The sequence below is a fragment of the Taeniopygia guttata genome, chromosome 4, assembly GCF_048771995.1.
Source record: "Taeniopygia guttata chromosome 4, bTaeGut7.mat, whole genome shotgun sequence".
NCBI classification, from domain to species: domain Eukaryota; kingdom Metazoa; phylum Chordata; class Aves; order Passeriformes; family Estrildidae; genus Taeniopygia; species Taeniopygia guttata.
Window position 1 is genome coordinate 58,743,544 of NC_133028.1, and position 14,263 is coordinate 58,757,806.

The 14,263-nt window shown below is 36.7% G+C and overlaps 1 protein-coding gene across 4 annotated transcripts in view; it reads left to right on the forward strand.

Moving 5' to 3' along the window:
• ARHGAP10 (Rho GTPase activating protein 10) overlaps positions 1–14,263 on the forward strand; it is a 136,724-nt gene that overhangs the window by 48,181 nt on the left and 74,280 nt on the right. For all 4 annotated transcript variants that reach the window (XM_072928716.1, XM_072928717.1, XM_072928715.1 and 1 more), the window contains exons 4-7: positions 3,733–3,804; positions 7,034–7,135; positions 10,054–10,164; positions 12,205–12,309. In XM_072928716.1, coding sequence (XP_072784817.1) covers positions 3,733–3,804; positions 7,034–7,135; positions 10,054–10,164; positions 12,205–12,309 — 390 coding nt within the window. The remainder of the gene's footprint in view (positions 1–3,732; positions 3,805–7,033; positions 7,136–10,053; positions 10,165–12,204; positions 12,310–14,263) is intronic.

Here is a 14,263-nt window from a genome sequence, read left to right on the forward strand (position 1 = left end):
TGAACTTTAAGGGGAGCTCTTGTAGGTTGCTACTCCTTTACAGGCCATGCAGCAGCCTTTCTTCTCTGCAATATAATCCTGGTTGTGCCTGGAAAGGGAGTGGGAATTTAGAGAACCTACTCCTGCCTACTGCAGGAGAAAGCAAGACGAGCATTGAATGCTGGTGCCTGGTCTTCTTTCTCAGGTTGCAGTGCATAGGATGAGGTGTTGGTGGAAGCAGTTTCTCCTTAAACACCTCTACTCCCACCTTTTCTGGGAAGGGAAGAAATGACAGTCTAAATGGAGTCATCTTGTGGACTGCCACTGACTGCTCGGTGACCTGTTGGGTCTTGTAGATCTGACTGAGGAAGTATCCAGCAGCTGTGAATGAGCTTGCTAATGGATTTAGCCTGTGCCTTTGAGAGCTGCAGTTGGAAAGAGTGGTTGGGGCCCCTTAATCTACAGTCTGTAGAACTTCTCTGCCTGAGCAAGTGGAATTTCGTAAAGCATCTGAAATAGATAAACACAAAGCTGACAGCATGTTTCAGGATGCTGGAAATGTTGGCTAGAGTGATCTTCTGACTTTATTGTTGCTGTTGCCAGGTTTATGTTCAAGTTAAGTTAATTCTTTGACCTTTCTGTAGGTGCTGCAAACAGAGCAGGACTAGTGTAAGCATTTTGGGACTGTCTGCCCGAGACACTTGCGCACATCGGGTTAAACATTTCTCAGAGCATTCCTGAGACTCTTGACATTCACAAAGCTGGTTAAAATTCTGTTACCTGAAACATGACCTTGTTAGATTGGTTCACTTATGACTTGCATGCCACAGTTTGCCTGCCAGATATAATTGAATATATATTTGTTTCATGTAGGTTTGGATAGATAAGAGATGTAAAGAAAGGGATTTTTTAAAATGTCATTTTATATAGTACATTTCTGTCATAATCTGTCAGGATTAGAGAAGAAGAGGGATGAAAATGAATGTAAGAGTCAAGACAAGTTGAAAAAGGAAGGAACATCTGGTTTCATATTAATCAACTTAAATGCCTAGTTTAACATTTGCTGGAAATTTTCCATTTTTACATGATTCTAGTTCTTAAGAAAGGTACAAGTGATAATTACAAATATATTTAGGTAATCCCTCACTTATTTCCTATTTGCTAATTTGTTATCTGTAGTTTTAAAAAAAGAGTTGTTTTAAGTTTCTGAGTTATAAATAAGCTAAGAATGAATAGCAGTGTAAATAATTTCTTTTTTTTATAAATAATAATACTTCTTTTGTAATTTTTCATGACAAGCACTGGACTCTACATACTGGGAAACAGCAGGAATGCCTCTCTATTTAATCTTGTATTGGGCATATTTTAATTATGAATTTTGTCAGTCAGAAGAGCAATCTGATCCATTGTTCAACAATTAGAGATCTCTGTAATTCACTGTTGGATTTACCAGTCTTGCATTTTAATATATGGCCTGGTATGAATGACCAAGGACCTGTAAAATCTCACTCCACCCAGAAGTAATCAAGAGTCCTGTTATTTAACCCAGGCACAGAAAGCAAAGGGGGTGACAAATCTTAAGTACCTTCATGGCAGGCACCTGGGGATACATCTGTTAACAAGAGTTTAAGTTGTGCAAAGTGAGAAATGTCTTTTTTTTGAAGGAGAGGAAGTTTGTTTTTCTTTTAATGAAAGAATTACTGGCATATCATCCCACTGTCAGCAGTGGAATCTGCTTGTTGGCAGTCACTGAAGAGAACATCCCATTTTGATGTAAAGATTTTCTGCTTCAAACAAATTCCTGTAGTGGTTCCCATGGTTAATACTGCACAGGAGTAGCAGGAAAAGTGATTTGCAGCCCTGCTATTTTATGAAGCACAGCTTATTGTGCGTATATTTTTTTTTTTTTAATTTTTCCTTTGTTACATCAAGGTGCTATGGTTTTCTTTGATTTGGACTTTGAGTTCAGCTTATAGTGTGTGTTAACCTTACACTTTCTTGTGTAAATGTTCAAACAACTAATAAGCAACTTGTCATTTGTTAATTATTTTTAACCTTCTAACCATGTGAGTGCTCAGTTGTTACCTTTAAATGCTTTGAAATTATTCCAGTCAGTGTGGTGCTCTACCTAGTGGAAGCTTGTGCCATCCTCTCTGAGTTTTCCCCCAAGGAGTTTTCTCCTTCACTTTGTTAGAACAGAGAACAATTTAAAGTTTTCCAGTATAGAAGGACTGATTTTGAGGTTTCCATGCTCTCCACTCTGACTTGAGAGTTCTTCCTTTTCCTTTTGCTCCCAAAGGCGCACCAAAGGGTGCTTTCAAATGTTTTTGGCAAAATCAGGAAATGGATGCAGAAGGAAGTTTTGTGCTCTGCAGAAGAAAGAGTGCTCTGAAGTTAGGATGTAGCTGTTATGTGGATGACTGTGCAGCACCCAGTTTGGCCCAGACTTGCAGCTCTTTGGGTTTCCAGTTAGCTACAGGTTAGTGTGCTGTGCTGGCCCTGTAGAAATGTGGGTTGCTGTGGTTACAGTGAATTGGCAGGATGACTCCCACAGTAATCCCTCATGGCTGCAGGGATGGGTGGGAGCAGACAGTGCTGTTTAGATTTGTGTTGTGCCAGATCTCCAGTACATCCCATGTGTGTTTTATGATAAGAATTTTCAGAAGTGTTCCAGAAGGCCGGTTTAAGCCTGCGATGATTTATCTGAAGATTTTCACTATAAAGGGAGGGGAAAGGGCAGGAAAGAGAGAGCAAGGCTTCTGTTGTATGTTAGGGGGATACCAGGGAACTCTGCCTTAACTCTTGGCATCCCAGCCTAGTGACTGTGCTAAGCCCAGTCCTGGGCATGATTTGTTCTGTGGGTCTGCCTTAGGACAGACCAAAAGGTCTGCTCCTTCTGCTCCCTCTCACCTGCAATACTCTTGCCATCTTTTCCATGCTGCTGCTGTGTTCAAGAAATACCAGCCTTTCCTGAAATTTTAAATATTTTTAAAATTTGAAGTCTTGTTTACACTAAATGGAACCCTGCTTCATCTTCAGGGAAATTTAATGTGAATTAGTAGCTGTGCAGATTAAATAAGCTACAGTTTTCTGTCTTATGATGGAATATTGTGTCCTCCTTTTTTGTTTTTACAATGGCTATGAGACTTTATATCATAAGTGCAATGGTGGCTGCTCACCCAGTCATCTCAACCTCTTTTCTTGACTTTGCACCCCTTTGATTTTATAATTTAGCTTAAGGTCTTATTAATGTACTTAAGTGTGTTACTATTTGGAGACTTATTTGAATGCCTAGTGGCTTTAACTGTCTTAAAATATTATTATTTGCTACTCACTGGCCTATTCCACCATTGTCTGTAGTGCTTCTTGTTGCAGAAATTTTTGCATCCCCTAATGAAGCTTATTTGTCCTCTGTCTCATTCTGGTGTTCAGTCATTGAGGCTTTCAACCTGATCTGCAAGACTGGCACAAATGAAGCAATTGTAATTTTGGGTGCAACCTGGAAATTTTTGAAATTTTTGCATTTGTTTTAATTTAATTTTCATGATAGTGGATTGAATTAAGAAATTTTGTAAGCTTGAATGAACTCAGATGTGATTTTTTTTTTTTTTTTTTGAGTTAGAAGTTCTGACTTGCATGCTTCTATTATTTTACCCCTATTATTTTGCTTGCTTTTTTCTTTTTATTGCTGATGCTGATGTGACTCGTCAATCTGGCTACAGAAACCTAACCCATGCTTTTTTTTTATTTTAGGCACTCAGTGTTACTGAAACTCTGATCAAACCTTTGGAAAGATTTAGGAAAGAGCAGCTAGGAGCTGTAAAGGTTTGTCTCTCCTTGCCTTTATAAGTTTGTTTAATTTATCTACTTGGATTGCATTGTAGTAATGACATGTAATTGGCAGAAACATTACTGATTATGTTTCGTGTGTTCACACTTTTTTTTTGTTTCTACTTTGAGAACTTTCTTCAGAAACAAATGGAATGCTTCAAGAAGAGAAGAATGTGTCCTTTCCCTTCCTTCTTCCCATCTCCCTTATCTTTGTCTGGAATAGGAAGAACTCTGTTAACAGCCTGCCCCCCCCCTCCCCCTTCCTAGTGGGTAACCCTGTTCTGCTTTGTATTTACCTGCAGTTGCACAATCAGAGGCTGAAAAATATTAAGTACCTAAAGGAGCTCGATCATCCATATGCTTTTAACTGAATTTTTGGCACCTGCAAGTGAGAATTGCCTTTATTTAATTTTTTTGTTTTGAATAAATAACTCACTGGCTCTGTATGCATGGGAATAATAGGGATGAAGAGACTAAGGACAAGATCTCATAGAAAGTATTTTTGATAAAAGCATTTGGTAATTTTTTTAAGATTGTCACTAAGTTGTGAATATTTAAAAAAAAGCAAAATAAACTTTATATATTAAGTATAGACTAGATTTGGATAAAAGTAACAAGGACAAATTTGTGTCTGTCCACCTTCCTTGCAGTGAGAAATTTAAGTGCTTATTAAAAAAAGTAGAAAAGAAAGAAACCAGCATTTTATTAAAGTTTTCTGTTGTAAAAACTCAATACATTTTCAAAATACCTGCATATGGTTTATTTTACAATTTCATGACTTCATCACCAGTGATATTTAGTAGATAAGACAATGTTTCACTTATAAGAGCAGTATACATTTTGGCTTTGGCAGGAATGATTAGCATGTTCTGCATATGATTTCAGTGTCAGTGAACTGAAAATGCTCTGTTGATCATAAATCCTTTCAGTTCAGGGGTACAATGAGCTTTGTGTAATTCTATGGACTAGGGAGAAGTATATTAGGTGACCCAACCAACACACATAAAAACTTGGTCTGTAATACAGACAGTCTCCCAAGGAAACAGAGGATTTGTTCTGAATGTAACTGATTGTCATAGAAGCAGCTGTGTAATGAATGCATTATTTCAGCAGTATTTTTGCTGTGGAAGAATATTGCTGGATTTGGGGTGAGAACTCTGAATGCTTTAAGTTTTATCTTCCCTCATTTCCTAGACAGAATTCTCTCCCTGGTGCTTCTAACACAAATTACATTCACACAGCCTACTTGTTTGGATGGATGTTTCTTTCCTTGTGTCCCTGCATATGGTTTCTCTGAAGCTGTAGCTTTTATTTCTGATCTAAACTTTTTTTTTTTTTTTAAACAGAATTCACTGTTGAAAAAGGTCATTTAAACCTTTAAATAGAAGTCTTACATAATTGTATAATGATTAAATAAAAACCCCATAAAAATACTCAGCTCTTGGAATATTCTTAACTGAATATTTATTAAATACAATTAATAGACTGATACTAGAAATATAGCTCTGCTTAGCTCTGAAAACCAAGCTGTGGCATCTAGTGGTGAAATACATCTGCAACATTGTGTAGTATTTGCTTTAGGAAAGATTTATACTCTATCATTACAAATTAAAAGTTGAATCTGCTGCCTCAGATTTTATCTGCATCTTACACTCCTTTGCTGATGAAATGGTCTGAGTTTAGGTTAAGAAAAGGAAGGGGAGGAAAGTTTAGCTTCATAGAGCTGGAAGCTGAGACAGTTATTGAATTACCCCTTATTGAAGGTGTTGCTGCACTAATCCTAAGCTATGTGTCTAAAATTTCTGACTTTGCCTGTTAAGAAGTTAAGAGAATTTTTTTTCTGGGAGCATTTAAACGTTCACCACATCAATGGAAATTTTGCTAATATAAGCACAAAGATGCACCTATTTCCCTGCACTTTGTTCCTATTTCCCCATTGCTAATATGTTGTCTCTAATCACTCTGATGCTGTATGCACATCTTCATGTTTCTCAATTGATAACAAATATTTTTAAAGACTCCTTTTTTAAAGGAAATTCTGAGTCTCAGAGTGGGGAAAAAATATTCTGTTAGATGTCCTTGATGAGAAGCAATGCTAAACAGTATCTTTAATGCCATCTTCAGACTCTAATCATTCAGAGAACAAAAACATGTGTTTCTTCTATTATAATATATATAGTATTATTCAAAATGAAAGGTTAAGAGGAGAAAAAGAGAGCAATTATGTCTGTAGAGTTTAACCAGGGGTTTCTTTAGAATACATTTAAATGTGATTTCAAATCTACAGATGAGGAAAAATATTTTAATTGAACTAGTATCTTTCTGATGAATAAATCTGCCAGTTCTTGAATATGTAGTTAAGTACTTGATTTTACTTATTTGAGGTTATTTTCAACTGCAATTAGATATACTAAAAATAGCTTCAAATCTGGTTGGTTGAATTAATGAATACTGATTTTTGCCTTAATACACTGGAACTGAGGAATCAATTTGTTTTGCAATATCTTCTACTAAATTAGATTCAGAAACCCAGATTGCACAAAAAAAAAAAAAAAAAAAAAATTAATGACTGTCTCTCTTCCAATATATTGCTTTTGGTGGTCAGAGAAATGGTTTTGCATTGTGCAAATGAAATTCATACATGTTTGTGAGAGTTTTTCTTTTGATACTATGATATTAAGTTTTATGGATATTTTTTATTTTTATTGGGTTTTTGTCATGGGCACAATAACACTAGAAATAGGAATTCATCACTGAGGTTGTTGTATAGCTTTAAAGGTAAAAAAATCATATGGAATATAGAGGTATATTTTCTTTGGGTTTCGAGCTGTTGGAACTTTTCCCTTGTCAATTTTAGAAAGTTATTTTTTCAATGAAACTGGTATTTCCATGCAATACCTTTTATTGAAAAGCAAGGTGGTGTGGATGATGCATGAAAGTAATGAAAAATACAATAAATCAAGAAGAGGTCAGGTTTTTTTTTTTTTTTTTTAACTTAGAAGATGCAAACATTTGTGTGATTAGCTACACCATAATGATGCAATGGGATTTCATTTCAAGTTAGGCTTTAAATTAATTTTTAAAATGAGATGGAGCATATTTTTCTCTACTTACTGGAGCTATAATATTGTTTTCTCTTTGTTCCTGATGAACTAGAATTTTAAAAGAAGAAAAATAGTACACTTTTATATTGACATGGTTGCTACTTTGTTTCTGATTCTAGGAGGAAAAGAAGAAATTTGATAAAGAGACGGAGAAGAACTACAGTTTGTTAGAAAAACATTTGAATTTATCAGCTAAGAAGAAAGAACTACAATTACAAGAGGTATTGTTGCCTCTCTTTTTTTATGCAGACTGAAAGCTTTGGAATAGGTAAATATACTTATGCAAATGCAGAAACAGCATTCTCAGTGGTAAAACAAACCAATTTTCTCATCTGGAAAGGTTGGTGAAAAAAATCAGTATTTTCTGAACTTAGTACCTCCACCATTTTCTGAATCAAGGGTTTCGTGTGTATGAAGCACTGAGTCTCATGTCATTTTTTTATATAATTGAGAGAATAGGGAAGTGCAAACATACTGTGAAAAACTCATTAATTTCTTACAAGGCTTTACCATTCATGTAATTTGCATTGCTTTGTGAGTATTGACTGAATGTTCTGTGATAACACTTAAAGCAGAGGACAGCAGGACTTTTATTCCCAAATGAAATGGGTTTGTGCTTTTGCTTTTTCTCATGTTTTGAGATTTTTTTGAGTAGTGCTATAAAAAAGTTTGTTGACAATTTACAACTGATAGGCTTTTTTTGCCTGGCATTCCTTCTGTCCCTCTGGGTTTATTATCATCATCAACTTATTTGTAATAGTTTTGATTTCCGGAGCAACAGCAAATAGTATGTGAAAAGACTGCCAAGAAATCATGTAGAGACTTGCTGTAGCCAGGAGGACTTTTTTTCCCAGATAAATGTAATTATGTCAGAACTGTTAATGCTTAATGTTTTCCTCAGAGATAACTCCTGTCGCTGCCCTCTACCCCATCCTAAATATACTATGCCATTTTTCATAAAAATGGTTAATATTACTGGCAAAGTTACCCTGGAAATTCTCTACTCCTGAGTTTCACTAAAATGTCACTCCACCATGCTGCACTTGCAACATTGACCCTCAAATGTGTAAAGAACTGTCTTTTGAGGAGTTGAGTTGTCCCAGTGAAGTTATTGAGCATGGCTCATCTGTCAGGACCTGTACTTTTGTCAAATTGATCAGCTGCCAAAGAACTTGACGCAGAGAAAATGATAAAGGGCTGATTATGATCGTTGATGAAATATAGGTTCTCGATATCAAATCTGAAATGAGACCTAAGCTCAATGGAAAAATACATAATGCCTCTAAGAGGCATTTTGAAGCTGTATCAAATATAGCCTGAAGCTTTAGAGCATGTGTGAAATGTAGAATTAGCAAATAGATTTGTTTTAAATGTCCTTCAAAGTTTCATGAGCAAAAATTCTGAACTTCTTCAGTCAGGCTCTCACATTTACGTGTTTAATTTTGAAGTATAAATGTATAAGCAATTTAAAGAAAAAATGCCCTTTGGAGCGTGTTGTCAGAAGAAACAGGTAACAATTTCTGTCACAAGCTTAGAGAACAGGTGTATATAGTTGCATAATGTATATAATTTAGTTTTATTCATGTCTAGTTGAGTCAGTTCCTGACTGGAGTAAATAGTGCAGGGATAAATTTGACAAAAATTTGATGAAAAACATGCAATGTTGTGGAGTGTGTCTTAACATGAACACAACTTTTCACTCTCCTGGTGGCAGGATATTCCTGTAATCTTACTGAGGCATGTTGTGTTTCTTATTTCTCTCTTTCTTCAGCAGTACACAAACTACAATGAAACTTGCTGGGTGCATGGGGAGGCTCATGCCTCAAAAAACTGAGAGATTTGATAATGTATTCTGGATTCTGTGGTGAGCCAGATGTCCTCAAAGATCCACTTCAGAGTCTCTTTCTAGGGTGTTGTGGTGCCCTTCATGTATATATGATTAGAAGCTTAGCTGACAAGTCAAACAATCCTGTGTTCATAGGCTGACAACTCAAACAATTTCACAATTTATGGGATGCATCAAAATGGCATGACTTGTTGAAATACATTTGCTTACTTGAAATACTTATCAGGGCTTTATTTATTTAATGGTATTTGTGGTTATGGCCCTTTAACTGCTGAGAGTTCTCTAGCACAGAGCAGTAAAGCCAAGCATGTCATAAAGCTAATTTGGTTTATCCTCTTAAAGCACAGCAGTCAGTGTTCTGACTGAAGGATGTAGTCTCAGTATTTAAGAGTCTGATAGTAAGTCTTGTCCTTTCCCCTAACTCTTTCTCCACTTCCTCTGGTAATTCACTGTAGATGCATTTTGTATTATCTTTGTGGGCAAAGACTTAGTTACTTAGAGGAACCTTTTCTTTAATGTATTTTAATAACAGTTTCTATTACCAAGTTTTAAGATTAATTTAAACAAATCTTACATTCACCTTAAATAATAACTTCACAAAATAATGGGTAGATGCTAAAAAGTGAAATATTTATATGCAGATGGATGGCAGTTGAAATGTAACTGTTCAGCATCAATATGGTGCTGGCATTTCTGCAAAGCTGTGCTAAATATCAGCTTGCAGATAGAAAGGCTGCATTTTCAGACACTGGATGCTCTGGGGAAACTTGTGGAGTGCTGTACCAATAAGTGAATTTTTTTTCTATTGCATTTCTTGCCAGTGTGAGTGAGCTGTGGGATGGGTACAACAGCATTCTGGCTATTTAAAGCAGTTATTTGGGTTATAGAGTAAAATTTACAGCACCAGCACTGTAGTGTTCAAAAATAACATTTTCTTCCTTCATTTGATTGGAGAGATGATTTCCCCCTTTTCTAATGGACTATGCTCTTAGCTCCCTCTCTCTTTGGGCAGGTACCTTTGCAATGCTGTTAAAAGTTGGATTCCCTAGAAAAGAAGCTTGAAGAGATGTTGCTGGAATTTTTCTAAAAAGTCTAGTCTCATGATTCAAAACAACCTATATTACCTAGTGGAAGGGAATTGCTGCTCCCATTTAAAAGTAAATGAATGATCTGTGTTGTAACAAATCCCTCAAATATGGTGAAAATTATCTGCTTGCCACTTCTGTGTGTGTGTTATGTTGAAGCTGCCTGCAAAATTTTTGTGAAACTTCAGGAGGTGTGCTCTTTGTGCAGGCAGATAACCAAGTGGAGCAGAACAGGAAGCACTTCTATGAGCTGTCCCTTGAGTACGTGTGCAAGCTGCAGGAGATACAGGAGCGGAAGAAATTTGAGTGTGTGGAGCCTGTAAGTATCAGGGAATTCAACCTACTCTACCTGTCATAAAGGAGGGAGAAGGAATGCATTTGGACAAAAGCCAAGCTTTGCTTTCTGGAAAACACAACCAATTGAGTGACTTAACAGAATTGAAGTTGACTTGTTACATCGGTACAGATTCCTAGTGCGGATAAATCTAACCAGGCATGTCAAACCTTACCTCAGTAATAAGAACGGATTTGGACCTTCTGATGTTGATTTTTAGAAAATGTGTGAAACTTTTTGTTGTACTGCAAAAACCTAAATTCACATTGTGAGATAGAATAGAGGATTCAAGAAGATGGTGTCAGGATTCTTGCCTTGAGTTTTTTAACCAGTGAAATGTTATTGCTGACTAATGCAAGGAATCTAATTTTCATTATGAAGGTTGGGATTAGAGGCCTGCTAGTAAAGAATTGCAGATATAAATCAGTTAGGAGGGGGCTGCTGGGTAAGAAGCCTGTTCCTGGGTAGCCTGATATGTTTAATTTCACTTGCAGTTGAATCTGTGCAGAAATCAAGGGTTTTAATTTAATTTTGGTAGAGATGGTGTGTGCACTGATGGGACTTTCTTAATCTATGGGCAGAACTTCTTGTAAAATTTTTCTGAAATGTACATTAGCTTGGTATTTTAAATGCAAATTTATCAAACAAGAGAACAGTAAGTGTAATACTGAGAATAAAGGGAGGATGGATTGTAGGAGTGACTTCCATTCTCTTTTGCTCTGAAGTCTGTGCTTTTGGGCCAAGTTTGTCCTTTTATTCTAATAGAATTACCTTAATGTAATAATGAAAAAAAAATTTCAAATTACCCTAATTAAAATAGCTGGTCAGTATGCTGTTATTAAGAACTGTCTATTCTAATATAGATAATTCCTGTATTTAAAAAAATGCTTAAATACTTAAGGGGGAATAAATCGCTGCAATTATATTATCATTGTTTAAAGGAAGGCAAAATGCTGTGAAAAGAGTGATTGTATGGGGTTTTTCTGGTGTAAATATGTTGACTTTTTTCTTTTTTTTTTTTTTAATTAAAAAAAAAATCGAATCCTAAATAGCTTTGCATTTGGTTATTGTGTTTCAAACTGTTTGGAGTTTCCTCAGAGCGAGACTAGAAAAATGAATCTTCAAATTTTGTTCTTACAACATGTCCCTTTCTCATTTCTGAAAGCTCCTTCTGGATGGCGCTGTTGCCTGATTTGTACCTGAAGTTTACACTAGGCTAGAAAGCTTTGTACCAAATTCTTACTTCATTTTCCCTTAATACTTAAAATTTATGGGGTTTTTTTTGCATTTGTTGAAAATGATTTATTTGCTATATGACTTCAGACTTCTATTAAATACATTCTTTGGCTTGCTCTCTTTAGAGAGTTGTTCTTTTATGTCTCACTTGCTTTGTTCCAACAGCCTGAACTAAAAAGGAGAGTTAGACAGGACTACACCTCACGATGCTTCCAGTGTAGTGCAACTTGTTTGCTCTTTTAAATTGAAATATTAAAGTCAGCATATGCTATATGGGTCACTTGCTGATTCTGACAGAAGGTCAGATCTGTGTACAAAAAGCAGCAATGGGCAAAGCTTCCTTCTTCCAGCAAACCAGATGACTGATGTGACAGTCATTTCCACGTGGTCATTAGCAGAGAGAGGAATGACCAGGGAAATGCTGATGAAAAGACAGAATGATCATTACCTCTTTGTGCACAAATCTGTGTTCCAGATGTCATTGGTATCAGAGCAGTTGTAGGAAAATATTACATAGGAAAGTTTGGAACATAGTATATACATTTCCTATGGTCAAATGGAAAGTAGAGATCAGCTGTGAAATTCCAGAGACAGGACCATCCGAAATGTCTGTATACATGGATCATCATTTGTATTTAGATGTTACTCCTAAAGTATAGGCATTAGTGGAAATTTATTTTAAAATAATCATTTTGTAATCTAGATTTCCAAAAAAGCCTATATGCAACAATTGTATTGAAGAAAATGAAGTTTTTTTGTTCTAAGAAGTCTTTTTTTTTTCTATTTCAGGTGCTATCATTTTTTCAGGGTTTGTTCACTTTCTATCACCAGGGATATGAACTTGCTAAAGACTTCAATCATTACAAAATGGCCTTGCAGATAAATATACAAAATGTAAGTTGAGTCTACTTTTGTGAGTAAAATCACTCGCTGAAGTTGCTGCGTGTGCAGTATCTGTATTGCCAACACTTAAGAGTTTCATGTGAGTGCATTGCCTGTGACTTTTGGGGATATGGTGCCATCTCCTGGATAACCAACCACATCACTGAACAAATCATCATTAACTCCAACGAGTTCTTTGTAATTTCTAATAATACTGTAAAAAACAATAATGGAGTAGAAGGCTTCCACTCCTTTTTTTCTTGTTTTTGGAGACAGAAATAATGCAAGGATTATTTAAAACGAATGAAGTCTGTTAAAAATGCATAAAACACTGGCGTATGGGTACACTCCAGAGTATGGGTAATGAAATATTAAGTTTTCAGAGTTTTGGGTGTGTTTTGAAATTGAGTATGTGGTGGTCATGTCTGAGGGTCATTGCCCTATAGGGTTACATTATCCATAACTAAGAAAAGGGAAGAAAACCAACTGCTCACAGCAGTTTGTCTTGCAGCAGTCCTTTAAAACATGAACACCCCTGTGAGTTTGGGGTGAAGAGCTGTGTAAGGAGACTTGGTGTTGGCAGCCATGGTGTATTTGACAAAATGATCTGTTCCTTCAAGGACAGCCAAATGGGGCCACCACTACTTTAGTGTGCCCTCATCCCAAGTCTCCCAGTGTGATCTGGACTGGAAGAGCATGAAACAAGGTGAAGGCTGAAGCAGTGGGACTGACAGAGTTACTAGTCAGGTGGTCTGTTTGCTTCGTTGAAATTTAGGAAGAATAAAGCTTGCTCAGAGGAACTTGGGTGTGCCAGAGGCCTCTTGGTAGGAAGCGCACCACGCACTTAAATGCAAGCAATCAATTCCTGGTGGTACATTGGTTTTGTTGACCTCTGAGGGCATGTGGAATTAAGACACAGAAACTGCTTCTTGGAGAGGACAGTCTATTTTTAGAAATGGCTTAACTAGCAGGGAGGCGGAAGGGAGGATTACAGTTGTTGTAATGCATAGTGACATTATTCATGTGTCACGATACCATTCCTTTCATTTTCTTCCTGTATGTTCAAGTGTCAAGTTTCCTTTTGAGGTGGTGTTTGGTTTTAGAAAGGGAACTGGTTAGTGGTAACTTTGTAAGCAGACTTTTGTGGCAGAAGTCGGTGCTTTTGGGGGAAATGTCAGGCCAGACTTGATTCTTCTGTGTGCTTAACAGAATGAGTTGCAGCTTAGAAGGGAACTGATGCCAGATGAAACATGAGAGGGAAACTCTGATACAGTTTTGAAGAGCTGGGTTTCAGGATACAGATGGAAAAGAGCCAGTGGAGTGATTTGAAGAAGTGATGATCAGTAATAAAGTAAGCTAATCTCAGCTACTGTGTTTTCAATTGACTGAATGGTATCACAGTGTGCACCACCAGATTCTGAAGAGCTTGAGCTTTGCAGCTCAAGTTTTATGAATAGATGGATGCTGTAGAGAGAAGGCAGAACAAGGCTCAACAACTCTTCTATGTAAAAGGAGAATAGAAGGAAGCATCTGAAAAGATTTTGAGAGAACATGACACATGCTCCTATTGCTGAAGATCAGCCAGACATTCCAAAGGAAAAATGAACTGGGGTTTGCCTGTGGTACAGCTGAGCTGCTGGCAGAACACTGGATTGATGTGTTAGAAATTGAAAGGTACAAGATCCACTACAGACAGCCTAGCTGGATGTGGAAAGTGATTTAAGAGTTGCCAGTATAGCTGTAGTAGTTGCCTTTCCTTTCATTCAGGTTGACTTTTCTGTGAGAATTATCCAATGGATTTCTTCTCCACACCCTACCACAAACCCTGCCTTCCTCTCACTGCCCATCTCCTCCCCTCAAATGAAAGAAAGAAAAAAGACCCACCCCAGCCTTGCAGCACAAGCTCTAAAAAGCTAATTCTCCCAAGAGTGGTGCTATCCTGTATGCTTGTCCTGGGGAGAAGATA